The 27,780-nt window shown below is 30.9% G+C and overlaps 1 protein-coding gene across 4 annotated transcripts; it reads right to left on the bottom strand.

Annotated features, from left to right (window-relative positions):
* Positions 1-11,794: 11,794 nt before the first annotated feature.
* Positions 11,795-25,861, bottom strand: LOC139502771 (low-density lipoprotein receptor-related protein 8-like). Of its 4 annotated transcripts, XM_071292353.1 has the most exons (9): positions 25,741-25,848; positions 23,709-23,773; positions 20,582-20,753; positions 17,039-17,251; positions 15,570-15,685; positions 14,832-15,089; positions 13,698-13,767; positions 13,201-13,313; positions 11,795-12,848 (listed from the first exon to the last, which is right to left on the bottom strand). In XM_071292353.1, coding segments are annotated over exons 2-8 (891 nt in total). In that variant the 5' UTR covers positions 23,770-23,773; positions 25,741-25,848; the 3' UTR covers positions 11,795-12,848; positions 13,201-13,312. The 4 variants fall into 4 exon arrangements, with proteins under 4 accessions (XP_071148454.1, XP_071148455.1, XP_071148456.1 ...); XM_071292354.1 differs by lacking the exons at positions 13,201-13,313; positions 13,698-13,767 and having other exon boundaries at positions 11,795-12,875; positions 25,741-25,790; XM_071292355.1 differs by having other exon boundaries at positions 13,201-15,089; positions 25,741-25,784.
* Between the last annotated feature and the right edge of the window lie 1,919 nt (positions 25,862-27,780).

The raw sequence follows: 27,780 nt of genomic DNA, 5'->3' as shown, positions 1-27,780 counted from the left end.
AGAGAATAAGTGGTTCTGATGTGTTTAAACATATGCAGGTTTCATTTTCATGTAAGCATCCCTTCTTATAATTGGATGTTGATTCCGGTCCCATTTAATATGATGTTTTGGTACAGAATACATGAAATGCAATCAAAACCCTTTGTTACTGACTTGCTATCTTAATCTTTCACGGCTTATTACTACCTTTTTGATACACAACCTAATATAGTGCATTGATGAAAGCATTCTATATATCCTTCTCAAGAACATTTTCAGATATTTATCAATATATGCTCAGATATTCAAGTCACAAAATAAGTCTACACCTGCTAAAATAAGTCCATAATTTTTGAAAGGTGCAGAAATCTTATTTATGTTATAAAATATAAATGATGTCGTTGATAAAGTTATCTTTAAAATGTAAATTATCTCCCATTGTCCAGAATTTTGTTTGATTAACAAATTCTTTATTAAATGTAAAACAAATAAATCGTGTACGTCTAATTTCAATAAGCTAAAGTCTTTGGTTTTAGTTTGTTACCCGGATTTTTTTCTAATGATCGATTTATGATTTTCGAACAGCGGTATTATGCTGTTGGCTTTATTGAGGTAGATATACAATATCAAAAATAAGACAATATTATAACGAGAGCAACCACTGTTCCGCAGTTAAATTTTTGTATACTTTAATGTATTGTGGACACAAGGAACATTTGTCAGGTCTTTTATTTTTGTATCTTAAACGCATAACAATAAACGGTGTTGATTTTTTGTTCTGGTAATTTTTGAAAAATAGCGTAAATACAACATCTGTCATTTTAAAAGGTAGTATTACCGTCCTGTTAAAATACTTAGAAAAAAGAAACACTTAAACCTCTTTTTCACACTTTAGCTTCATTAGAAATAGATATGCGAACAAATTTGCGTTAACATCCCGCAGATGAGTGATTTAAAGAGAAATGTTATACTTCAATACCATGTCTTATTGTGCTTAAAATCCTAAAATGTATCATGTGCAAAATATAAGAGACAGAAATCTAAATTGTAAAAATGATATATTGTTAACTACAATAGAAAAATGTAATTCATTCGCATACCTTGAATCAAAGGTCTAAATAAATACACATAAATAGACTTTAATTAAACACCTGCTTTCAATATGATACGATGATAACATGTTGGCAGATATAAATGTTTATAATATGAATTTAAACTATAATTTGAGTGTATTTGTTTAAGTCACACAATACTCCACTCTGATAAAACGCAAACGAAATTGTCACGTTCTAGTTAAAGTAAATTTGCTTGCTTAGTAAATATAAAAAGGCATAAAAAATTGAGTTATTCTCCTGATAATTGTTTTTATTTTTTGTTTGCGATTTTTTACCTTAAATTATTTAAAATATGTTTGTCCATGCGCAAAGATAGAAATTTCAAAGTAGCAATGCATAGTTATTATAAAAGTGAACTGATTAGTATTTCATTCTAAGATACTCAATTGTTCTTAGAATTACCTTACTTTCAGTAACTGCACGCACTCTAAGATATATCTAGGTCAAGCTAAAATCAGGCACACATTGTGAAACACATCTTGATAATAGTATGTATTATCATTACAAAACTATTGATATTAGTGATTTCTAAGTGTGAATGTCTATTGTGCAGTCAGATGTCGAATATTTATCCAATTCTACATTACAAATTAGAATATATTTTCTTTAAGTTAGACGTTTGTGGCTTTATTTACTTTACAATCATGACAATGATTATCATTAGAAAACTACATAACAATAGATTTACATTTTTGTTTGTCTATGATATATATCTGGTTTCTTTTATATTGCGATCGACAACGAACCGTTACTTTCATCCTTTAACAGTGTCAATAGCCATGCACATGATGCAATGAGTGTCCTTTCAGTTTTGTTTGATAGCAATTTATATAAAAAATTCAAAAACGCATACAAAATAGTAACAGCTGAATTAATCTAAAAAAAAGGGCAAAAGAAAAGGTAAACTACAAGAGTCAGAACTTTGCATGTCGTAATAACGACATCACTATGAAGAATATGTATAATGATTGACAAGAGACTAAATGACACAGAAGTTTACAACTATATGTCATCATAATGCCCTCAATAATTAGAAATACCCCTGCATAGTCAGCTATAAAAAGGGACGAAAGATACCAGAGGGAGAGTCACCGCAATGCTGTGTGACAGACAGTATTATTAGTTAATTATCAGCTCCCTTGGTTTAACTCTAAATTTCATATTTAATGTATGTCCTTGTTAAATAATTTACATGAAGCTTAAAATAGGTATATTTTTGTTAATTGCATAGCTTTTGCTATTTGAATTCATTAGTTAAAGATATTAATTTGTATTGTAAAGTTTAATATTTGCATCTCCACAAATTCTGTGGTAACCTTCTTTGGTTACTTTCTGTGATTAACTTATATACTCTATAGATCTTAGAATAGTGGAATAGTAGACCGACCGTACAATATATCTTAATTCAATCCCAATACAAGTATATATAACATATATCATAATACATATTCTTTAATATATATAGCGATATCGTTATTACGACATGTTATGTCAAAATAACGACATAGCCATGTCGTTATAACAGGCGTCATTCTAAACTACGAAATATATGTAAGAAACTAAAATGAAAAGCATGCAAGACTACCTAAGGTCATAAACTCCTGACATGGTACAAACGATATGCAGTAGGATTAAACATGATTTTTATTAGATCTCAATCTCGCCTTTACCTCCAGCCAGTGTAAAAAAACATACATCAATACGCACAATTAAACTCAGTTTAAAAGAAATCCAAGTCCGATGTCAAAATATCTATCAAAAGAAACTATAAAAATAGAACAAGTCTTATAATAGTTTTTTTTTGTCAATCACGACGCCCTTTAAGAAAAAAATAACTAATACAAATTAAGATATGATTAACATTGATTTTATTGATTACAATATAAAATTAATGATTACAAAAATAATACAAATAACAAAAACATTTATTCGTGTGTAAGTAAGGTATTTAAAGGACTTAACATCAGAATGTCCATTGTCAGTGGTCTTATGTTTGGATATGTATGCACAACCCAGTCTTCTTTGTTATTATAGACTTGATAATTCATATCTAATAAAAATAACATACATTATAATTATTTGAGGTTTTATCAACTTATTAAAACCAGAGATGTCCGGACTCAGTATTGTTTTTTTTTTTATCACATTCTAAATAAAAAAATAGATTTTGCATTGTCTTATTTTACTAGCATAGTGTTATTAACCATTTGTGTATTCTAAATTCTAAAGAACGTCTGGATGATTTTATATCTTGGTCTCATTCTGAAATTAGATCTAACAAAACTTTTAATTTTACTACCCTGGAGCGAATTAACTATTTTTTATTTCTTTCTGTGTGACGTTTACATTCTAACGTCAAACACGCCACTCTTAATTGGTTGATGTAAATGTAGTCACAGGACTTCAAATATGTCAAGCCTTAATAAGTTGATTTTAATACATATATAAGTAAGCAATGAATGTGGTTGCTTAATTTGATAGATGATCTTTGTGTTTCTTTGTTAAATATTTGTTTGTTTTTGTTCTTATTGAGCTTGTGACTCAGTGATGACTGCTCTACCCCTATTTTGACAATTGTATCTATTATGTCTGCTTTGTTTACGCCTCGTTGTAAATATAATGGAATATATGCGACTGTCATACAAGTGAGAGGATTCACGCTATAAACCAGGTTCAATCTACCATTTTCTACATTTGAAATGCCTGTAAAAAGTCAGGAAAATGACAGTCAACTTCAACTACAGCAGACTATTTGTATGTCTTTAACGTTATTGTTTCATTTGTCTTCTTGATCTTTTTGAATTGCATATCAGGTTCTTATTACGATTTTGAAAGAAAAAAAATTCTGACCTTGTCAGATATCTGTTGTCGTTGTATTGAAGAAATATTGTACCTTGTGTTTCAATGTTGGCATCTTTAGAATATTTTTTCATCTATTCCAAATTCGTACTTTGTCTGTTCTGTTTTTATTGAAAAATAAACACCTACTTGCAACGATGGGTGCACAATTAGTCTACAGAAGACTCATCACGTACATTTATGATATCTGTGTCGTGAATATAGCACGAACTACGTTCCGTTGTTAATATTCTTTTGTTTGTCCACGTTGGAACGTCAATGACGTCAGCATTAGCGGAAGTCGAAACTCATGAAAATTATAACAAAATTCAAATGAATTAGATTAAATCATCCCGATAACATGAGATTTTTGTCATGTTTTTTATCGATTTTTTATTTCGTATTGTTTTATCATGTTTATGTTGCTATTGTTGCAGCTATGTTTTGTCTGAGTTTGAAAGTAATAAAGACGCATTTATGTATTTGTCAAACATGAGGTTTACATGTGCAAACATCAAATTGAAACATAATTGTGAGCATGTGTAAATGATTGTTTTTCTTTTTTTGTTTTATGGTCTAAATTTTATTAAACCATGCACCATTGTTTAGCACAGTAAATATTAATAGCAAGGACCAACTTATTGAACTAGCAATGTCAAATGCGGCACGTAAATTTGGCAGGGATTTTCTGATCAAAACTAATGGGGTTGTGAAGTCAATGGTGTAGCCTTTCTCCGGGACAACTAATACACAAGTTGTATTTGATCAATGACATTTTGGAAGTCGTCTTTGTTGTATATTACTCATTAAAAATTCTTATTTATTTGTATTTGATTACTGATTACTGTATTCCTCATTAAGGTAACACGATACTGAATGACATATCTCCCGATTTCCAAAATTTTTCGCATACGTGTACTTTGAATAGAGTTACATCGGAATATGTAATAAAAAATGGGGGTCACCATTTTTGTTTTTTTGTAATTTTCATAAGAAAACGTCAATTTTGGCGACAAATTTACTTAGGTATATAAGGGAAATGCCTTTTTTTCGGCTTACCTTTTTAGATTTTCGAATGGATGGCTATTTTCTTATATACGGAGAAAAACAAAAAAACTAACATAATATCCAGGATTGCATAGTGAATCCATACACGTATAGAATCTCATATGTCACCATGCTTGTTTTTGAAATAAATGGCTTCAAAGTTGATCGATAGGCCTAGAATTTGACCAAAACCGTGTGACGTTATGGTGTACGGAATATAACGTTATTCCTTCTCAGAGAATGGAGAAAAACATATGTGTCGGGATCTGAATGAGTATATTTTATTTTCATTTCCCCTGTCGACTGTCGTAAAGTTCCTAGTAATGCAATATAAAATTCTACTAAATCAGATATAATTTTATTTCGTCCTGCACATGGAATTTCGCTCATATGAATTAATATCAATATCGTCCGATTTTCACATCAAACGATGTTGCGTGAACAGGTTCCATGTGAATCTTATGATAATAGTTCATGCATAAATCACCGGAATTTTGTACACGTTAAATTCACGTAAATACTTGAAATAAAATTATTTAAATAATATCTTTGTTCTAAAATTTGATTAAAACCATAAAAAATGCCTTCAGATTTTTGTTAAGTTTACGTGAAAATTAAATGAAACATTTCACGTGAGATTCATCCGAATTACTGATTTTTAACTCCATCATATTAGACAATGGTGGTATCATCACTGCATCCCGGGATGCAGAAATATGGTATTTAACAAAATTTGATTCATTTAACAGTTTTTTAATTGCTCGGTTTGATGGTTGTTTAACGTTCAGTGGCAAATAGTTCATGCATGTTCGGGACGATACACTACAATTTTGAAAACAGTTGTTTATAAAAGACACATTTGATGCACCAGTCAAAAAAGATTAAACATTCTGTTATTTGTGAAAATCATGATCATGATAAAATACACATTCCAAAAAATAAAAAACAAAACTCCAAGAAAAAATCAAAACGAAAAAATCCCTTATCAAATGACGAAATTAAAAGCTGAAAAACATCAAAAGAATGATAAACAGCTGTCATATTCTTGACTTGGTACATACAATACATGTAGTATACTGTACTCTGTGTGGTGTAAATGTGTTACTTGTTTGCTCAGCAAGTCGGACAAACCTTGTAAACTGTTAACCCGAATAATTCAGTCGTTATATTCCGCTAACTACATTAAGTAAGTAGGAGAGATCGATCACGGGGAGGGACTGAATTATTCGGGTTAGCAAACTGTATGACAAATTTCAACATTCTTGTTGAAATTTTTGCATGAACTAAAATTTCAACATTCTGTCATTTGTGAAAAATTATTTACATAACAAATCTTGAGATCATATATGCATTCTTTATATAAGTAAAACAACTGCGAAATTTAAAAGTTCCAGCTTGAAATTCAACCTGTATCAGATGTAAGCCGGAGTCTGTACTCTGTGTGCCTTTGTATTTTATCAAAATGCCTAATCCATCAACCTGTCATGAAACAAAAAAGAAACTCTAGACGATATGCGCACCTATAATATGAGTAGTAACACCAGGTACATAGTTTTAAAGCTGAAGCAAAACTACTGTAGTCCTAAATAATTAGCCGAATTAACCCTATATATACTAAGTGCAGGATTAACAATCGAACGGACAAATGTAAAACAATATGATGATACGTGCTCTATAAGTAATTTGGTGACAATGCATAGTTGATTAATTGGAAATTTTACCACATCTCCTTATATTTCATAATGGTTTGAATTTTCTAGAGAAGAGCAAACGTTTTAAGACTTAAACTAATATTTACCAAGAGACTGAAATGTTACTGTGACAATTATACTACACATACTCAAAACTAAAAATCTTCCAACGTTTACTAAAACTACAAATAAGAAGTGTAAAGATACTATTCCAATTAGCATTAGTCACGATTTTCTTGATGTCTTCAAGGTGTTGATATCAGTTAATAAATGCCCAGCTGTTGCTATCTTATAAATTGCATATCACATATCTCCATTTATCATTCTATCAGCCAACTTTTTGTACACATAACATGTACATGTACACAATTTTTTTATTTTTATTTGTACTTGTACTTTTACAAATAAAGTCTCATGTTTCCCCACTTGTAAAATGAACAAGCGGTAATTTTAACGTAGATATTTAGTTTTGCGTAACTGTTCAATTTTGGTCTTCCTCGCGGTCTGCGTTTAAACTTTGTCGAATTTTTAAAAAAAATTAGAGGATTAATTAGAGGCAAGGATTTAAATTTAACAACTAAAGTTCCAAGTGACGGGTGTAAATTGTAGGATTGGTTGCTTTGATTATTGGTTGGTTAACGTCCAGTGGAAAATATTTCATGCATGTTTAAGACGAGAACAATTTAACAATAAATACAATAGGTAGGTTTTGCAATAGAGGCAGGGCATCCGCGATGATGGTCGGGAAAATTTTAACTGACGCTATACATGTATATATACTTGTATACTTGTTCTAAAAACTAATTTTAAGAAAGAAACTCTCCGGGCCTTCTCCGACGCCTAGTATGCGAGCAATATGGCCCTCAAAGCCCTAAAAGGTAACTTTGTTAATTTTCTTCAGTCGTTTTGTCTCCCAACTTGTACATGTACATTATTTCCAACTCAAAACTAAAAAAACACCGAATACCCATGAAAGCTTAAATTAACACGAATATAAAATCTAAATGATTTCAAGATCTAGTTTTTTTACAGTCTCTTGCCGTTTGAATAATAAAAAGTCAGCCGTTTGCATGTAAATTTCGAAAAAAAATTTATAATGGAATCAGGGAAAACGGAACCGGTCTGACTACAGCCAGCCCCTTGTAGACTGTAACGGAACCTGCATTTTGTTATTTTATTTCTGCCGAATCAAGTGCCCATGTATTTCTCAGCCTTCGTTAACTTTCTAATGCTTCATTCCGCTGTCCGTCCTGAGTAGACGTGGTTTATACGATTACAAAGCTGGCATTGTATTTTAAAATATTTCCAAAACTATATCGAATTTACTCTGTACAGACCAATGAATTTCAGAGACTGTTCACACATGGAACACAGGAAAAGTTATTCGGCTAAATAACCACTTTTTTACATTCCATACAAACAAACTATTTTCTGTATGATTTTCAACGTCTGCTTGTATTGTGCTTTTCCCCCTAATTATATCCGGATTCTCATCCAAATAAATTTCAATTTTGTCCGAGCGGTGTTTTTGATGACCATTTTAAAACGAATTAATAGTTGTAAAATTCCCCGTTTTTTTCACACATCATCCTAAGCTTCTATAAATTAGATTTCTACTTAAAAAAAAAAAATTCATGGGGATACGGCGTGAATCATGAATAAGTACTTATTGCAAAAATAAACAAAGGTTTACTTTTATAAACTGTTATTTGGATGGAGAGTTGTCTCATTAATTGGCACTCACACCACATCTTCCTATATCTATTCCAAGAATAAAAATAAAGTGATAAAACTGTGTCTATTATGCATAAGAACATATATAGATAAAGCGTGCAGATGCTTAAATATCAAAGAAACCGAATATTTAAAAAGTAAAGTAATACTTTTTTTAAAAGATTAACAATGAGCAGAATGATTGCCGGAAAACAACAAAACAATCTATGTCAAATAACCGCTACGTATTGCATCAAAACTCTCGGCACTCTGCATCTAGGGAAAGTTACCGTTAAAAATGCCACACAAAACCCGCTGCATTGGCTTATATGTGTGAACGTTATTCGATAACGTCAGGAACGATAACTCATGGCGTAACGTCATTCGGTATCGTGTTACCTTAACTTTGAATTATATTTTTTTTTAAATTGATTTAAAAGATACATGTATGAATGTTCCTTTATTTTTTTTGTTTGCTAATATTATTCGTCTATATCATTGTATATGGCTTTTTGTGTTTTTTTTTAATTATGAAATGCCTCTATACTTAGACGTCCCGACATTGTGTTATTGTACCACGGTAAATGTTTACATATAAATTGTTTGTTTTTATAATGATTCAAATAATAACATAATGTTGACTGCTGTACCTCTTTTTTTTATATTTTTGCCTATTATATCTGTTTATTTTGTTCACACATCGTTGTCAATATATTTGAATGGTATTGCGACTGTTACATGTGAGGTTAAGTGAACTATAAAACCAGGTGTCATCCACCTTTTTCTACTTCAGAAAATGTCTGTACCAAGTCAAAAACAAAACAGTTGTCCACTCGTTTCATGTGTTTGAGCTTTTGATTTTGCTATTTGTTTCGGGAATTTCTGTTTTGAAATTTCCACGAAAATTCAGTAATGTAACTTTTTATCTGGGCGTCACTGGTAAGTCTTGTGTGGACAAAATGCACTTCTGGCGTATTGAAAATTTTAAACTTGTTGCCTTTTGTTAGCTATTATTCGTGTGTTTCTTTGTCAATTGTGTTCTCCTATTTATTTATATTGTAGTCATGTAATGTTGTGTTGTCATTTTAATGTTATATTTCACATGGCCATAAAATAGGGAGGTCTGACATACCACACAACCAGGTTCGACCCACCATTGTTGTATTATATTTCGTATCTGTGTGCGTTTTATTTTAACGTTGTGTCGTTTTCTTTTTTTTTTATTTTTGAGTGTGAATTAACATTACTATAAGACGTGTCACGGTACTTATCTATCCCAAATTCATGTATTTGGTTTTTATGTTGTATTTGTTATTCTCATATGCTTTTGTCTAATGCTTAGTCCGTTTCAATTTGTGTTACATTTTGATGTTGTGTCGTTGTTCTCCTCTTATACTTTATGCGTTTCCTTCAGTTTTAGTTTGTTACCCCTATTTTGTTTTGCCCATGGATTTATGAGTTTTGAACGCCGGTATTCTACTGCTGCCTTTATTCACACGATTACAGATTTTGTAAGATTGATTGTTTCGTCTTTGCGTTGTGTCTTTGAACAGTTTATTTTTGCATCAAAAAAAATCTTTTTTTAAAGTATTTTAGTGTTAATTCTTAATTTACAATTATACGAAAATAGTGCTTGTAGTTGTTCATCACACACGATAGACAATATGTTCATCAATACGATCACAGAGTCACAGTTGTTCTTAGAATGGCTAGAATGCTTATATTTACCTGGCCTGTACTTGTAAGTTTCTTATTATCTTGTATACTAAAATGTTTCCCCTTTTTTATAGTTTATTGTATTTATTATCATTATTTTTCAACTGATAATACAATTTTGAAAACATGTAGAAAATCGTTATATGTTCGCATGTAGCTTGAATGATTGAACAATATATATATATATATGTTTTGTCGTCCTTACCACAACTTCTCAGTTGAATATAATTATGTTTTTCTATTAGAATGTTTATATGCCAATCAGCTATATCAAAGTAGATAGACGTACAAACCCTACAACATGCACATCACGCAAAAATAAAATTATATTAATACTAGTGAAAAGAAAGATTACTTTGGTTTGTCTATTAAACAACTACATTTGTATTGTATAAGAATCTAGTTTAATGTGATGCAGAACTGAATATTATGTTGCCATGCTAAAATATACTCTCCGTCACATTTTATATCATTTTGTATTATATCAAGGATCAAAACACCATGAGGACAACATTAAAAACGTCAATTTTTAACTTGACCAATATTTTTTCTCTAGTATAAGAATATCATGTGATGATTTTCCTTATTTATTCTTGTGATTTTACCTACATTTTTGAAACTATAATATATATATATATATAGATAGATATAAATGAAGTATCAAAGCAATCCTTATCAACAAGACATTCCTTGGAGATGTTCAATTCATAGACCTAGTTGAGCGACTAGTGCTATTTAGAGCCTGTGGAAAACTTGGATCCTTCAATATGTTTCTCTTGTATTGAGATGATATACGACAACTTATTTTAATATATAATAGATTTTAAATTAAAAGAGAAAGGGAAGACTTTACAGGAGAACATAAAGCAAACAGTACATTGAAAAACGTCTTATAGATAAGCAAGTTAGTAGAGCTTTGTTTCTGAAAATTTTGTATGGCTTATACTTATTTCGTAGGATTTGCAATCCATGATTTCTGCCCTTTTATCGATAATCAAGTATTTTCCGTCATTGATCGGAAACTAACGTGACTTTGAAAATATTGCTCACGCTTGATATTTACAAATGAATATGTAATTCGAAGGAAATCGGATGAAAATTGTACCATTCACACGAAATGGAACGGATTAAATCATCATCTTTTGAATCCGATACTTACTACTGCATTGCTTCTTTAAAAAAAGAATGTTCGTGTATTCAATCTTTCTCTTGTTTAACATATATGTACTAGCCATGTGCCGTACCAGAACAGGAAGTTTCCACCCACACCTCCTCAGCACTAGAAAACTACACATGATATAGTGACCTCATTCATTTCTGTTTTTCGTAGGTATAACCCTGAACGACAGCACTTCTTTAACCCAATACGGTATTTAACAGCCTAATGCTTTGCTGTCGAGCATTTTTTTTGTTCAACTTCGATCAAATACCATACTAGATTAAACAGCAGTCTCGATATTCTTGTACACAACAGTTGTAGTCAATACATGAATTTATCACATCAGCACCGATAAAGTCGTCATTGATAAATCTTTATTTAATTTGATGTTAGTAATGAGTATATACTACTATTTGAACGCAATGATGCTTCTTTTTACTATTCATCCGTAAAAAATATACAAACTTAGTTCGATGAAAGTTTCGGGGTTTCCGATGATAAAATTTATTAACGCGTGGCCTGATAGAAATGCATATTAGTTTATTACAATATATCTAAATTAATATTTCTAAACAAGTTTGATATGCATACATTCGTAAAACAACGTTTTTCTGTGCAGTTTAAAGCGTTTGTTTGCAAACATACAGACATGATTATATCTAAACTCATTCACATCAAATGATGTTCGTTATGGACTGTTACTAAGATTGATAGTTTTCAGCGCAATCAAAAGCAATATTATTTGTTTTACCATGTTTGCCTTTGAATAAGGCTATGTTTGAGACTAATGCACGAACTGGGTATATATAGAAGCATACAAAACAAACATTGCATATATGTAAAATTACACTGGTTGATGATTAATATCCTGATAAAAATAAGTTAGTATAACGTTTCGTATCTATTCAGAAAAAGATATGACCCGAATTCTTTTTTATAATCATAAGACTGTTTTCTTGTAAGTACAAAACTAATAGTTCAGCCATGTGTCTGCTTCTGATCTAAAAACGTTACGAAATTGAAATAACTCGCAATTGAGAAGCCTGCCAAATGAGTCATTTACTAATTCAATGAAAGCAAATCCGTTTTTAAAGAACAACATAAAAATAAACCAACAAACATAAAGAATTCGTCATCTAAAATATATACTTTTATGTCAAATGTTACAAGAGATTGACAAATTTAGCTTGAAATACATGTATCAAGTGTACAACATAATGTATATCTTGACATTAATGTGAGATAGATCAGTAAAGGTGTATTATACGACAATTGATAGGTTCATCTGTGAAAAATAAGGTTGAAGAGTACAGTACTGGACCAGGGTTTGCGTTAAGTTGACATTATGGTGTGACAAATTTGTCTTCGTTATTAGAGATGATAATCATTCCAAACGAAACTAAGTAACACGCTCAACTCTTTTTGTGAGTTATTGAAATCCACTATTCCACAAAATGCTACATTGTATATGAATAATCAGGACAGCACACTTTTATTTACTTGCGTTATGTTGTATCAAGTGCATATATAAAATCATGTGTAGCCTGTTTCATTTTCTGGCTTTAAATCATGCTCAAACCAATCAGAATTCTACAAAACAAACATAATGTAAATTAACTTAAAATAGATAAAATGAAAATATACAATTTTCAATAGAACATGCAGAAGAAAACTTTTAAGGTCAAGAAAAACATATGTCTTATCAGACCTCAAACTCTACCTTTAAAGTGGAATGCATTTTAATGACTTCTTAATTTTAAACATAATACTTTTATTTGCTCGGAGATGCCTTTTATCAACAACCAAAAACAATGTGTCATGTATGGCTATTTGCAAACTTAAAAAGTTATTGTAATTGCAAAAACAGTAAGGATACAACACAAGCAACAACAGTCTAAGTAATTATTTATATACATATGAAAAAATAAGCAATACTACTCACTTAATCTGCATTAGCACACGAACGCTCTGACAGGATACCAGAGTGTTTCAATTCGTTATTGCTATTGGTTCATCATTCCGGAATTGTATCAGGTAGCAGCTGCAACGCAATTCCTGTGATATCAACAAAAATATCATTAAATTTCAGTATCGTACTTCAATACTGATACATGAGGATCATGCATTTAATCTTAAACAATTACATAAAATTCAGTAATGTCCTTTCAACAAATTAGTTACTAAAGCATATTAATCGAAAACAGCAACACGAATAACAGTAATTCGCAGACGAAAATTTAAGGAAAACTAAGTTTCAACTCGTAAGCATGTACAATGTAACTTGAGTGGTGCATCAAGGTTAGAAACTACTTATAAATTTTGAAATGAATACTTTAAATGTACCACCAAAAGAGGTAAAATATCAAGAGAGTATTCGAAACTCATCAAACGAACAAGGTCTTTACGATGAAAAATTCACAGAAACGCTGTATAGAAAACTATAGAAAAAATCTTTTTACTCGTTGTATACAAGTATAAGATAATTGTTCGTTTTCGTCATAGTCTTTCCCTAAAATATACAAAAAATAATTAGAAACAATGCAACATGTACATCGTTATTTTCAGTGTGTTGTTTAGATTTTAATATACACATGTTCATAATATAATGAAGTTTATTTTTACAAACTTATTTAATCTCTCAATAACATAGGTTTTATCACAGCATTTCACACCAAACACAATTCTAGAAAGAGTAATTCAATATACGATTTCATAATTTTTTTTCCCTCAAAAGTTTAATGTAAGTACCATTACAATGTATTGACAACAAGAAATTTAACAAGCTTTTCAAATTCTTTATGATGTTGCTTTAAATATTTTAAATAACATAAAAAGTATAATATTTGTAGATATATACATTGTCACAATCCATGTAAACCAAAACAGAGCAACTTCTATTAGCAAGTATTTGTAATTAAGAAAGCATTTGTTTAAAAACAATAAAAGCTTCAAAGCGTTAAGTTATTAAAACACGTTGAACAAGCAATATATAATCATCTTTAAGTTATAAATATAACACACTACGATGTTTTAGAAATATAGACTACAATATTTCAGAACATTGTCACACTTGTTTATTAGCTTAGGATCACTATCAGGTGTTAACCTGCATGAACATATTAATATACATAAAAAAGTATCATACAACAGCAACTCAAACGATTACAACTATTATATTTATAGCTTGTAAAAAGTAAAATCACAGAAATACTGAACTAGGGGAAAATCAATTTGGAAAGTCCATAATCACATGGCAAAATCAAATAACAAAACGCATCAGAAACGAATGGACAAGAACTGTCATTTTCCTTACTTGGTACAGGCATTTTCAAATGTAGAAAACGGTGGCTTAAACCGGGTTCTAAAGCGCTTACCCTCTCACTTTAATGACAGTCTCATCAAATTCCGTTATATTTACATTGATGCGTTTAATAAATAGACACAATAAATAAAATAGTCAAAATATGGGTACAAATATAGAATGAATAGTTTAGCTTATAAAGTATAACATTTCTCTCTAATATGATATCAACGAATGCATGCATTTTTTTCAGTGTAATATTGAATTCTTACCTTGGTACTTATACAAAAAAACACCATAAATCTGGTTTGTATCAATGTGCACAACAGTCGGAGTTTGCCCTACAGATTTGGCCATCTTAAAAATCGAATGATGGCTTGAAAAGAAGATAAAATCATCATTGGTATCAAGGCCCCAATTGTTACGCAAATTGGTGCTTACTACAGTTTGGACATTCGACCCATTATACCAAACAGATTTAATGTCACCAGTCGAAAATTCATTCCAATAAAGTCGCATATCGATAACGTCTAAAATGAAAACAACAAAAAAGATATAACAGTTTTGTCAGTAAAAGCTGTGTGTTCTTGTTCAATTTAAAAAAAAAATGGTGTAAGGTATTCTACTTTTTGAAAGATACCCATGCACGTGTCCTCGTATTTTCGATTATTTAGATGTTTGCAGTCTAACGGGAATACAATTATTCGTGAATAAACAGATCATAGATATCAAGCTTAAAATTATGTAAGAAATATGCGCGTTATGTATCCGTAAGACTCATCATTGACACTTCAAATTTCTAAGATGAAGAACTTTGAGAACACGAAATTCCGGTGGTTTTTAAGTAGCTAACATGTTTATTTCGTGAGCACTATCAAACGAAGTTATCCAGGTAAACACATGATGTCTTTCGAAAGCCCGTTTTAACTCAACTAAGGTTATGCAGACCATCATTATTATTTATACATCATTATTTTTAATTGTTTTTTAGATTCATGTCTATAACATACCTACTTGTATTCCATATACATATGAAGACAGATTATATATAACTCGTCTATTCTTTCCGTCAAATGTTAATCTGTATATATTTCCGTTATTTAGTTCCTGACTATAATATATCCATCTAACAGTGGAAAACACAATTTCATTACGTAATAAAAATACATAAATTAACGTGTATTTTGATTCATATGGAAACACATTTTCGAAAAAAAAACCACTGAATTTGTTTTTTGACATTTTTAATGACACAAAAACAACAATTTAAAATGAATTAAGTTTGTCGTATTGTCCCTTGATAACATATTGAAAGAAGTATACAAACTAGAGGCTCTAAAGAGCCTGTGTCGCTCACCTTGGTCTTTGTGCATATTAAACAAAGGACACATGACAAAATTAAGTTTTGGTGTTGGTGATGTGTTTGTAGATCTTACTTTACTGGATATACTTGCTGTTTACAATTATCTTTATCTATAATTAATTTGGCCAAGAAGTTATAGTTGAAAATAATTTGTAAAAATTTAGCAAATTTTTGGAACTTGATAAAAATTGACTATAAAGGCCAATAACTCCTTAGGGGACATATTGACAAATTTGGTCATTTTTTACTTATTTGTAGTTCTAACTTTGCTGTACATTATTGCTGTTTACAGTTTATCTCTATCTATAATATTATTCAAGATTATAACCAAAAGCTGCAAAATTTTCTTAAAAGTACCAATTCAGGGACAGCAACCTAACATAAAATTGTCCGATTGGTCTGAAAATTTCAGCACAGATAGATTTTGACCTAATGAAAATTTTTATCAACAGCAAATTTGCTCTAAATGCATTTTACCCTATGTACTATTTGAAGCCATATCGGCCATCTTGATTTATGGGCGGGGTCATCGAACCCATTTTTAAAAATATATAACATAATGATGATTGTGGTCAAGTTTGTTTAAGATTTTTTAAACGATTACTAAAAATTTAGAAAAATGGTTAAAAAATTACTATAAAGGGCAATAACTCCTTAAGGGGTAAACTGACAATTTTAGTTATAATAAATTATTTTACTTTGTTGAACATAATTGCTGTTTACAGTTTATCATTATCATTATCTATAACTATATGCAAGATAACAACCAACTAAAGGCTCTAAAGAGCCTGTGTCGTTCACTTTGGTATATGTGAATATTAAACAAAAGAAGCAGTTGGATTCATGACATTTTTTTGTGGAGTGTGTGTTTAATAGTCTTTAGTTTTCTATCTTGTGTCTTGTGTAATATTATTAGTCTGTTTGTCTTTTTGTTTAAAGCCAAGGAGATTTTAGTTTGTTTTCGTTCTATGACTTTGAATGTCCCTCTGGTATCATTCACCCCTCTTTCTATCAAAATTACGGTTTACCTAACGTTACAAGCATTCCCTTATAGCACACACTCTACATTTGATCAAAACATCCAAACACATAAAGTTCTTTTTTTATATAACAAACCTATTTTCTACATCAATTGAAAGTGCACTAGGTTGTGTTTCGTCCAAAATAGTGGTTTTATTAGTTCCATCTGCATTACATCTCATGATCTTTCCTTTTTCATCTTCTGTCCAATATATATGTTTGTTAACTGAGTCAAATGCTATACCGAGTGGAGCGTTTACAGAAACAACAATTTCAAACTGAACAGTTTGATTATTTGGATAAGGAAATCTGAAGAAGGAGAGTACACATGGATAATAAAAACAACACATTGCGGAAATAAACCATATTTAATGTGATATAACTATAAAATGACTTTTCAGTCATACAACTTTTAAAATTTATAATTATCCCATGTATATATGCAAATAAAAATCTTATTGATTTCTTTATCTTTAGTTTTAGCTTTTACTAAACATGTGTGCCATCAAATTTTGTACTTCTCTTAACAATTTCTAAAAAAGTAAAATCACAAATATGCTGAACTTCTAGGAAAATTCAAAACGGAAAGTCCCTAATCAAATGGCAAAATCAAACGCTGAAACACATCAAACGAATGGATTACAACTGGTATATTCCTGACATGGTAGATACACATGCATTTTCTTTGGTGGATTAGACCTGGTATGAAAATTAGCGAAACCTATCACTTTAATGACAGTCTTTTTTGATAGATTTAAGTCTGCCAATTGATATTTTATCGTGTGTTTTTCTATGTTGTGGTGTTATGCTATTGTTTCAGAAAAAGAGAGAAGGTTTGGATCCATTAAAACGTTAATTCCGCTGCAAATGTTTGCACCTGTCCTAAGTCAGGAATCTGATGTACAGTAGTTGTCGTTTGATGTGTAATTTATTCGTATTTCTCGTTTCTCGTTTTTTTATATAGATTAGACCGTTGGTTTTCCCGTTTGAATGGTTTTACACTAGTAATTGTGGGGCCCTTTATAGTTTGTTGTTCGGTGTGAGCCTAGGCTCTGTGTAGAAGGCCGTGCATTGACCAATCCATGCATGTAATGGTTTACTTTCTTATAATTGTTATTTGGATGGAGAGTTGTCTCATTGGCACTCACACTACATCTTCCTATATCTAATTATCAAATTCCATTATATTGACAACAAGGTGTGAACAAAACCAACACAAAGGGTAAAAATGTCACAAATAGGGGTACAATAACAACACGAAGCCCAACAAAAACCGAAGGTGATCTCAGTTGCTCCACAAGTTTTAGCACCCGGTGTGTTGCTCATGATATTTCAAAGCCAGTAAATAGTCTAATTTGGTAGGTCACATTTGTACAATATTTGTTTACCTCAACTATCATATTTGTATTCATATTGTATGTTTCTCTTTTAACTTGTATATGAATGCTTTTTCTATAACAACATCGATACTCTAAACTGTTGTACAAGTCATAAGTGAACTTTGGTCAAATTTTGTACAAATTGTACTGTGTACAAGCGCTTTTTGTACAAGTTACAATTTTTTGTCCCTCCCTCGTCGGGATTTTAACTCATGCTATACAAATATTGTGACAACACTGAATGCTATGTTCAGCGCTCTAGATTACTCGGCAAACTAGGCTGAGCTAAAAATTCAGCTTTTGTAAAAGAGGGACGAAAGATACGAAAGGTACAGTCAAACTCATAAATCTGACAACGCCATGGCTAAAAAAGAAAAGACGAAACAGACAAATAGTAGCACACATGACACAACATAGAAAACTAAAGAATAGTCAACACGAACCCAACAAAAAACTAGGGGTGATCTCAGGTGATCCAGAAGGGTAAGCAGATCCTGCTCCACATGTGGCACCCGTCGTGTTGCTTATGTGATAACAAATCCGGGAAATAGTCTAATTCGGTAGGTCACAATCATGAAAGGGATGGGGATTGTAGTGACGACGTTAGGAACGTATCCGATATCATTTGTGAAATGGTTATTCCATAACGGTCAACCAACTCGTGATTGCGTCCGTAAAATTTACGAAGGGATGATTTCAACTTCACCATTTTGAACTCTTGATTTAAAAGCTTCCTTGTGAGCAGCAACCCTCTATCCAAAAAATCATGATAGAAAATGCAAGCACGGGAATATCGTATCAATTGGGAAATATACACCCCGTATGCAGGTGGTGCTGGAATGTTGCTACTTAGAAATGGAAAGTTCACAATAGAAAAGCTGAAATCATCTCTTTTGTCGTAAAGTTTTATTTTCAACCGACCCATCATTGTCAATTTCAAGATATGAGGCCGACTTAACTGTTTCTGTAGTATCCTTTATCTCTAGTTCGATGGGTTGATGCGTTCCACATAGTCACCAAATTATCAATTATTTTGTGAAAGAAAATCATATACATAGCGGAAAGTTGAGTTAGAGGATATTGCTAACTTCTTATCTTTATTCCTAAGAAGTTCCTGCATGAAGTAAGCTTCATAATAATAAAGAAACAAGTCATCAAGTATAGGGGCACAGTTTGTTCCCATTGGAATGCCGACAGTCTGTTGAAAAACACGTCCTCCGAACGTAACAATTATGTTGTCAATCAAGAAATCAAGCATCTTGATAAAATCAGTTTCAGAGAATTTTTTGTTTGAATCAGAGTTTAGTAGGATTTATCCCTCCCTAACACAAGATACTTGTTTCTACGTTGATCATTTTTTTATGAAGTAAAGCAATACCAGCTCTTTTAATTTGTCTTTTAGTTTGGAATGTGGAATACTTGTGTAAAGAGTAGAAAAGTCAAACTTCTCCACCTTTCAAAAGTCAAATGTAACCTAGTGTTACTTTTTCTCTTTGGGATAATCTAAAGTTGTTGCATAATACATGTCATATTTTAGGTTGCATTTCTGTAAATATTGACAATGCAATTTCCCATAGAAACTCCTTTTACGGCTAAAACTGTACCACTTTTACTATGAAGTTTTGAAAAAAATCTTATCCCAGAATTGAAAGTTCATATGCACCACAATTTTTTTCAAAGGTCAAAATATAGGGCTGTGCGGCATATTTTCAACGTTTATATGCCCTGAACTTCTCAGAGTTTAAACTAACACTAATTTTCTTAACTACATGTACCCCTACCTCGAATGAAAGGTTACCACAGATTTCAATGTAAACAATATGCAATTTATTTACTGGTAACATTCTGTCTCTGTGATATATAACACAGAGAGCATAACTGGGAACCAGTATGTAAGCAAAATTAATTTTCTATGAATATTCAAGATCTCCCCAAAAGAGGCGTGTTTGAGAAACAGCTGTGTTTACAAAGTGCAACCTTTAGTTGGAACACAAAGTAATGTATGGAGACCTTTCCAAAACAACGAAATTCTATATCAAAGGAAAGTCTACTCACTACACGAAAATAAGAACCTACAAAAATAAAGGAATTCACTTCACTTTCATGTTATTGTCTTAATACTGAATACGTGACAACTTCACGAAGATGGAAGTAAACAAAATAAATCGTTCAATGATAGTATTGTACGTTGTCGAACGTTTTGGACTAATCGACTACCGAAGCAATAAAACTATAGATTTCGTTTATATTAGAAGATTACTTGATAATATCTCCGCTCCTTCTTGGAATATACAGATATCTTCCGTCATAATCGTAGGCTAACGAAAACATATAGCTTCCTGCTAGAAAAAGAAGTACTTTAACGTCTCCACTTTTCAAGTCTATCTCTTTGACATAGCTATGAGTTGAGTACAACAGTTTTTCTTCTTTACCTGAAATACACAGATCATGTATGACTTCAAAGTAATCTAAATTTTAAATACACAGTACTTACAATTTTTAAAAGAGTATTCTAAGGTATAAGGAGAAAATATATTTCGCAAACACATTGTTTTAACATCTTTTAACATTTATTGAAAATATATGTAAGTGCAATCTTTAAAAGAAACGGAAATTTATAAGATACGCAACATAAACGCAAATTGAGTTTTCTAATTAAGAGGGCGGTCATGGAAAAACCAGGCAGTGGATTGCACATGACATATGTTGTTTTAATTTTTTTCCCTTCTATTTCATATCACAAATTCATTCTTTCTCAAAGTTAAATTTAGTTTTTTCATTAACTGCAACAAATAAAAAGAAAAAAATACATAGAAATCACTGAAAATTCATTTAAAAGGAGAGATAACTCTTCATTTTGTACAAAATTTTGGTTGCGTTGTTAGTGAACTTTAAAATCATTTTCTGACCCATCCACTGTTGATTCAAAAATATCTTTGACATATATATTCTTTGTATGAGATAAGCATTGCATTGGAACCAAAAATTTAGAGGGAAAACAATTATGTTGTGCCACCCATATCATAGGATTTGCCTGATATTAACTTGGACAGCCTCTTAATAATGTTAGTCCAGGCATAAATTACCTAAGCCGTATTTGGCACAACCTTTTTGGAATCTTGAATCCTCCATTCTATTCAACTTTGTATTTGTTTGGCTTTCTAACTTTTTATATGAGCGTCACTGATGAGTCTTATGAAGAAGAAACGCGCGTCTGGTGTACTTAATTTTACGCCTTGTACCTTTCATGACTATTTACACCACAGGGTATATGCCACTGCTGGTGGACATTTCGTCTCCGAGGTTATCACTAGCCCAGTAGTCAGCACTTCGGTGTTGACATGAATATCAAGTATGAGGTTATTTTTCTAAATTTTCAGTTTACAATACTTACAATTTTTTTTTTAAATCTAGCGTACTAAGTATACGTCTGGTAACTTGGATAACTATTAGTATCAATTACCCACCTTTTAAATTAATGTTAATCATTCTCAATACAAAAAAAAAATCAAGTGTTTAAAATAAAAGAATCTAATGTACCGATCATGCCAATGTTCAAGCCTAAGATATCGATTACGTTATAAAGACCAATCAACAAATCAATATGTTAACAGGGTAAACTGTTTTCTGTTATACATTGATCATCAATCAAATAAATAGTTATCAAAGGCACATAGCTCATAGTGTTTATACGTATACGCCAGACGTGCGTTTCGTTTATTACAACTAAGTAAAATTTTCACAACACGGAATATGACACATAGGGACAATTACAAATCAGACAACGATTCGTGGTATTATCCGTTATATTAAGATCGCTGGGATAAAAAAAAATGCAAATATTAACTGAAGCAGTTACAATAACTTCTTATTTCTGGAGAGAACAAACAAATTAAGGATGAACATAGGGTTTCGCCCAAGTCAATTTACTTTTCACAACCTCTTTCGCCAAACCAAAATATATTTTCGCCACTTTCATTTGTTACCAACAGCTATAAACATTAACATTTTTGTTTACACAAAAACTCAGTTTGCAGCATTGATGTCAGCTGTAATTCTTCAAAACTCTTTTTCATGTACATTTTAATAGATAAACACTCTGTGAAGAAGAATTTAGTTATAAAGGATACAATACAATTGTAATATAGATCATTAAATAATCATGTGGGACTTCTTGTAATCTTCATCTTCAAAAAATCTATCGTATTCTTCCCTTCTTTTGAAGGATAAAGACTAAAGTTTAAAAAAATCTTATGAATTTATTCATTTTCTAATAACAACAGTATTTATTTTCGCACCATTGTTAAAAGATAAAAATTTAGATGAAAGTTATACATCATACGCGTGCGTCACTTTAAAAATTGTAAGTGTAGTATTCACTTCACAATAATTATTTCTATCAAAGTCCTATAGTTGACATGTGACGTCTTTTAACCACCATTCAATTTAATAATACTATTAACATCTTTATCAATTAGTCCATAATTGCTGATTATTGATTTCATCTTTTTAAATATAGCGCGTTTGAGGAGATTTTCAAGTATTTTTCTAATCATGGAGAAAGACCGAGAAACCCAGAAAAAATGGATAAAGATAAACTTTTATATTGTTTTCATCAAATTCTTTCACCAATAATGAAATTTGTTTTCTTAAACAGAAACCCTGGATGAACGCCGACAGGTAGATTATGTTTTAATTGAATAATGTAGATTAAAAATGCTTACAATACAATTGATAGAAAATATATAAGCATGCCGATCGAATTGAATTGGCGAACGTTAAGGTTTAATACTACCAAATCATCGTAAGTCACATCCGGTTGTATGTAGGTCTAAAACAATATTCCCTAGAAATTGACATTTGTAGAAAATTAACCCTGTATTTCAATGCATTTAAACTTTTCTGAGTCATAAACATGTACATTGTATGTTGGGTGTCTGAAAGCATCATTCAGTTTTATTTGAATGTCTTATAAAATATTTTTGAAAGTTTAGGTTACAAAGCAGGTAACCAGTAAATAACAGTGTGAAAATTGGGTTCTTTACTTTCAGTGTTGGATACTTTCTTATATGCAATGAAATGTAGTGTGAAATTTGCACTGTAGCACTTGAGAGGATTAAACTTTATTGATGCAAAGTATTTCTTTGGTTGAAATAAAGGTAAATACTGTACATTTTTTTTAAAAGCCAATTTAGCAAAGACTAATAGGGGAAAAATCAATGGTGGTATAACATCTTAACTGAAAGAAACTTCATCTATAATTAATAAATTGATAGAGCAATAATAATACGTAGACAAAATACAACAGATTAGAATGACTATTTTTTCCTCTTAAGATGATATTATGATGATGATTGCCAATAAAATTATATGTATATCATACTTACAATTCACAGCACACCAACTAAGTACCGAAATCATGACCAACAACGTCTTGTGTTCATTCATAATGCTTAAAAGAAAATAACACAGTGTTAAGAATACGACTGTCCTTGAACGTTTAATTGGAATATATATTTATAATTCAGAAATGTACTCGATAGTGATGATAGTAGAAAATACAAATATGATTTTTAATAATAATACGTCCCTATCATTTCCTAAACTTCTGTAAGTTATGCAAACAATTGGCTCTAACAGTATTATGAAATATATACTTTGTATCACATTTTGCCGTAAGTGCCATACTCAGTACCATATATTAAATCTATTTTGTTCAGATAAATAAAATCAATAATAAGAAAAGTGAAATAGACCTATTTTGTCAAAATTTTACGACAGAGCGCTGACATTCACATAAAGAAAATGCAAAAAATTTACAAAAGCATTTCAACAAATTTAGAGCTAGGAAAAATACAGTGTAAGCTTCGAAAAATAAATACTGAAGTCAGATAATTCAAAAAGTAAAAGGTACAAATAAAGCTTTAAATGCATTAATAGAGAAATTTTAAACAAGTTTTATCTTTAGGAAAAACCGTTTTGTGTGAATAAGGATTCAGAACACATCTATGGGAAAACAAAGTAGAATCATGGGTAGTAATGTCGTCACGTCAAAGTACAACAATTGGTACCTACACAAATTTATGAATCCACAGTATCCTGAAAAAAAACATCGCCGCTATTGCAAACTATTTTATATTTATGAAAATTTAGTGTCATGGTTTGGTAAGCTATGTCATGTGTTGCTCAATAAATCAATTATGTTATTCATACACAATAGGGAGACATGATATCGGTATCCATCTATGACACACACACAGTACAAACACATCAAAAACACACACATAGCAAAGGAACAGCGATATTATTGCTATTCTTCGTCTTAATTTTACAATTAGAAATTCATCATGGAGCATATGATTTTGCCTTTTGATTAGGGATTTTCCATTTTGAATTTTCGTCGGAGTTCAGTATTTTTGTGATTTTTACTTCAGAAATGTTGCACCAGAATAAACAATAGCCTCTACACAAAAAAAAAATCACAAACAAACATTGGCATGACACGGGTTATGTTCTTCCCATATATGTTATGATGGTATAATACTAAACCCCTATCGGGAAGGATTGTGCCTGATATTCATATGATGAAAACAGAATCTTTCTATCAGCTTAATTACCCTCTGGACTGGTATGTCAGTTAACTGCTAGTAGTCTGTTGTTATTTATGTATTATTGTCATTTTGTTTTATTTTCTTTTGTTACATCTTCTGACATCAGACTCGGACTTCTCTTGAACTGCATTTTAATGTGCGTATTTTTATGCATTTACTTTTCTACATTGGCTAGAGGTATAGGGGATGGTTGAGATATCATAAACATGTTTAACCCCGCCGCATTTTCGCGCCTGTCCCAAGTCAGTAGCCTCTGGCCTTTGTTAGTCTTGTATTATTTTTAATTTTAGTTTCTTGTGTACAATTTGGAATTTAGTATGGCGTTCATTATCACTGAATTAGTATATACATTTGTTTAGGGGCCAGATGAAGGACGCCTCCGGGTGCGGGAATTTCTCGCTGCATTGAAGACCTGTTGGTGACTTTCTGCTGTGTTATGTTCCATGCATGGTAGGGTTGTTGTCTCTTTCACACATTACCCATTTCCATTCTCAATTTTAAGAATACTAGATTAAAATAAAAATCAATATACCTTAGGGTTAAATGTACTTAAATGTAGGAAAGTGACACGGATTTGAATATCTTTTTGATTGAATGGTTTTGAAATGCCTGTATAAAGTCAGTAATACATGTATATCATTTATTCTCGTGTCGTTTGATGTGTTTGCAATTTGATACGGGACTTTATGTTTATATACATCTGTGGGGTTAGAAGTTGTTGTCATTTTACTTTTTGCCTGATTATAGATAGTGGATATATAAGTCAATACCGATTGAAGCATTTTGAAGATTTGTATTTCAAACTTACCTGTTCTCCTTTTATCGATCTACTTCCTTTCACTAATGTCTTTTTATAATAATATTTTCTTTATAAAACGTACTTATTTATCACTTGACTGTTTAAATGTCTAGTAATGATATCGCTAAACAAATCATACAAAAGATGACTAAGGGGAACTTCTGAAGGGTACTTGATGAAAATAACTAATAAGGAAATATTTATATCTTAAATCACAACGCTTAAAAAAAGGACGAAAGATACAAGAAATCTACTTTAAATTTGTACAATAAGGTAACATTCAAAAATGTCCTTATTAGTTCTATTCATCATGTTTACCTATGAAATTTCTCCTAGTCATGTGACAATTCTAATCGACAATCCTGTCTCAACACAATAATATACTTTACGATGTTGGTTTACTGTTTTATTGTATGGAAAACACAAACATTTTTTAGATAATTAAAAGTTCATGTATTGATATGATGAATGTAAAGGAGTAGGTTCAGTAAGACCCCTTTTTGGCCCCAAAATATAGCAGTTTTACAAAATTGTTAAAATGTAAACCTTTAGTTATTTATTGGACAGTAGAATGCTTCTGCTACATAAATATGGGCTGTTTTTGACAATGCAATGCACATATATCCGGTACTAGCACCATTAAGTCATGCTAAATTACTGAAATCATCATAATTCTAGCATTTTAGTTAAATTTTAGACGGTTTTCGTGTAAAACGAAAGTGGCCGCATTCGTGTTCATCCTTAATATTGAAATGTAAGTTGTATTTTATGATAATACATAATATATATAAAGGTTGAGGATGAACACGGATGCGGCCACTTTCATTTTTACCAAAAACCATCTGAAAAATGACATTTTTCGGCATATTAGGTAGATTTTTCATATTTGAGCTTGAATCGGATCGTTTTTAATGACTCAATCTGTTAAAATCTTTCACATAAACTAATTAATTCAAATAAAATAGACACTTAAGTGTTTAAAAAGTGGTCAAAATCTTTCGTCAGATGAACCTGAAATTTGAGGCCAAAATTGGTCCTTACCGGACCTACTCCTTTATTATCTTTACAAACCAGTTGTTTCATTGATTGATTAATTTAAACAAGCCATTTAATATGTCATGTCAAAACATACCTTTCGAAGATTTTTTTATTTTAATTTGTTAACACAAAACTATTGAATTAAATTTCTTATGTATAAACATATATGTTGCAACATAGAAAACTAAGAGGTCATTGAGCTAAAAAATTTAAATGCAAAAGCAAAAAGAGTACGTGTGTTATGTTGATATAAATGAACTTTCTTTTTAAGTCTTTTTGTGAAGGTAAATAATAAGCCATTGTTTGCAAACATTTTTACTATGTGATTTGACATTTTGTTTTTTTGGTTTCGACAATTTTGTTGCTTTTTTATTTATTTTAAATGTGTAACTAACATTAATACGGTATATTGAAATGGAGTCTGGTTTATATCTTTTTTTTTAAACTGTTTAGAAAAATTTCTATATTGGAAGGATAAACTGATTCAAGTTACCTATGCACTTGTTAAAATAATTTTTCAAACACATTGCTTCTTTTATTTTTACGGACAGTAATGATTTAACTATTGCAAATATCAATAAATTATATAAACATTATCATATCAAGACACGCGAATCGACTTGTTCTAGTAAACTGCCGGTTTTAATTTATGAAAAGTCCTTAGAATTTTTATGTAAATACTATTGTACACCCAATATTTGTTGTTCGAACCAAATAACGTTTTGTGTCCCACCTAAAGCATAGAATTAAAACTAAATAACTATGATCTATGCGTGTATGATAAATATCTTTACTTCACGTATATAAATAAAAAAGGTTTTCCAAGAAATTACAAATTATGACCCATGTTATAAAACTTATTGACATTCGTAAGCATGAATATATTTCAGAATAATTTTGGCAAAATAGAGATCTAACGTCGATATGTTAGTCTGCGGAATTTGATTCTTGAAATAATTCAAAATAACGAAAGTCGATTGCATGTACATTGTATCTACCAGTTGATTTGGA

The sequence above is a fragment of the Mytilus edulis genome, chromosome 14 (genome assembly GCF_963676685.1).
Source record: "Mytilus edulis chromosome 14, xbMytEdul2.2, whole genome shotgun sequence".
In the NCBI taxonomy this organism is placed as follows: Eukaryota; Metazoa; Mollusca; class Bivalvia; order Mytilida; family Mytilidae; genus Mytilus; species Mytilus edulis.
Note: the sequence above shows the minus strand (reverse complement) of the source record. Positions and strands in the feature narration are given on the sequence as shown.

Bases quoted from the DNA above. Each gene is read 5' to 3' on its own strand.
- LOC139502771 (XM_071292353.1), bottom strand. From the start codon at position 23,769: ATGAATGAACACAAGACGTTGTTGGTCATGATTTCGGTACTTAGTTGG. The intron at 15,686-17,038 runs GTTTGTTATATA...TTCCACTGTTAG, and splicing joins TCAATTGATGTAGAAAATAG to ATGGATATATTATAGTCAGG. The intron at 15,090-15,569 runs GTATGTTATAGA...TTTTCATTTTAG, and splicing joins TGTATATGGAATACAAGTAG to ACGTTATCGATATGCGACTT.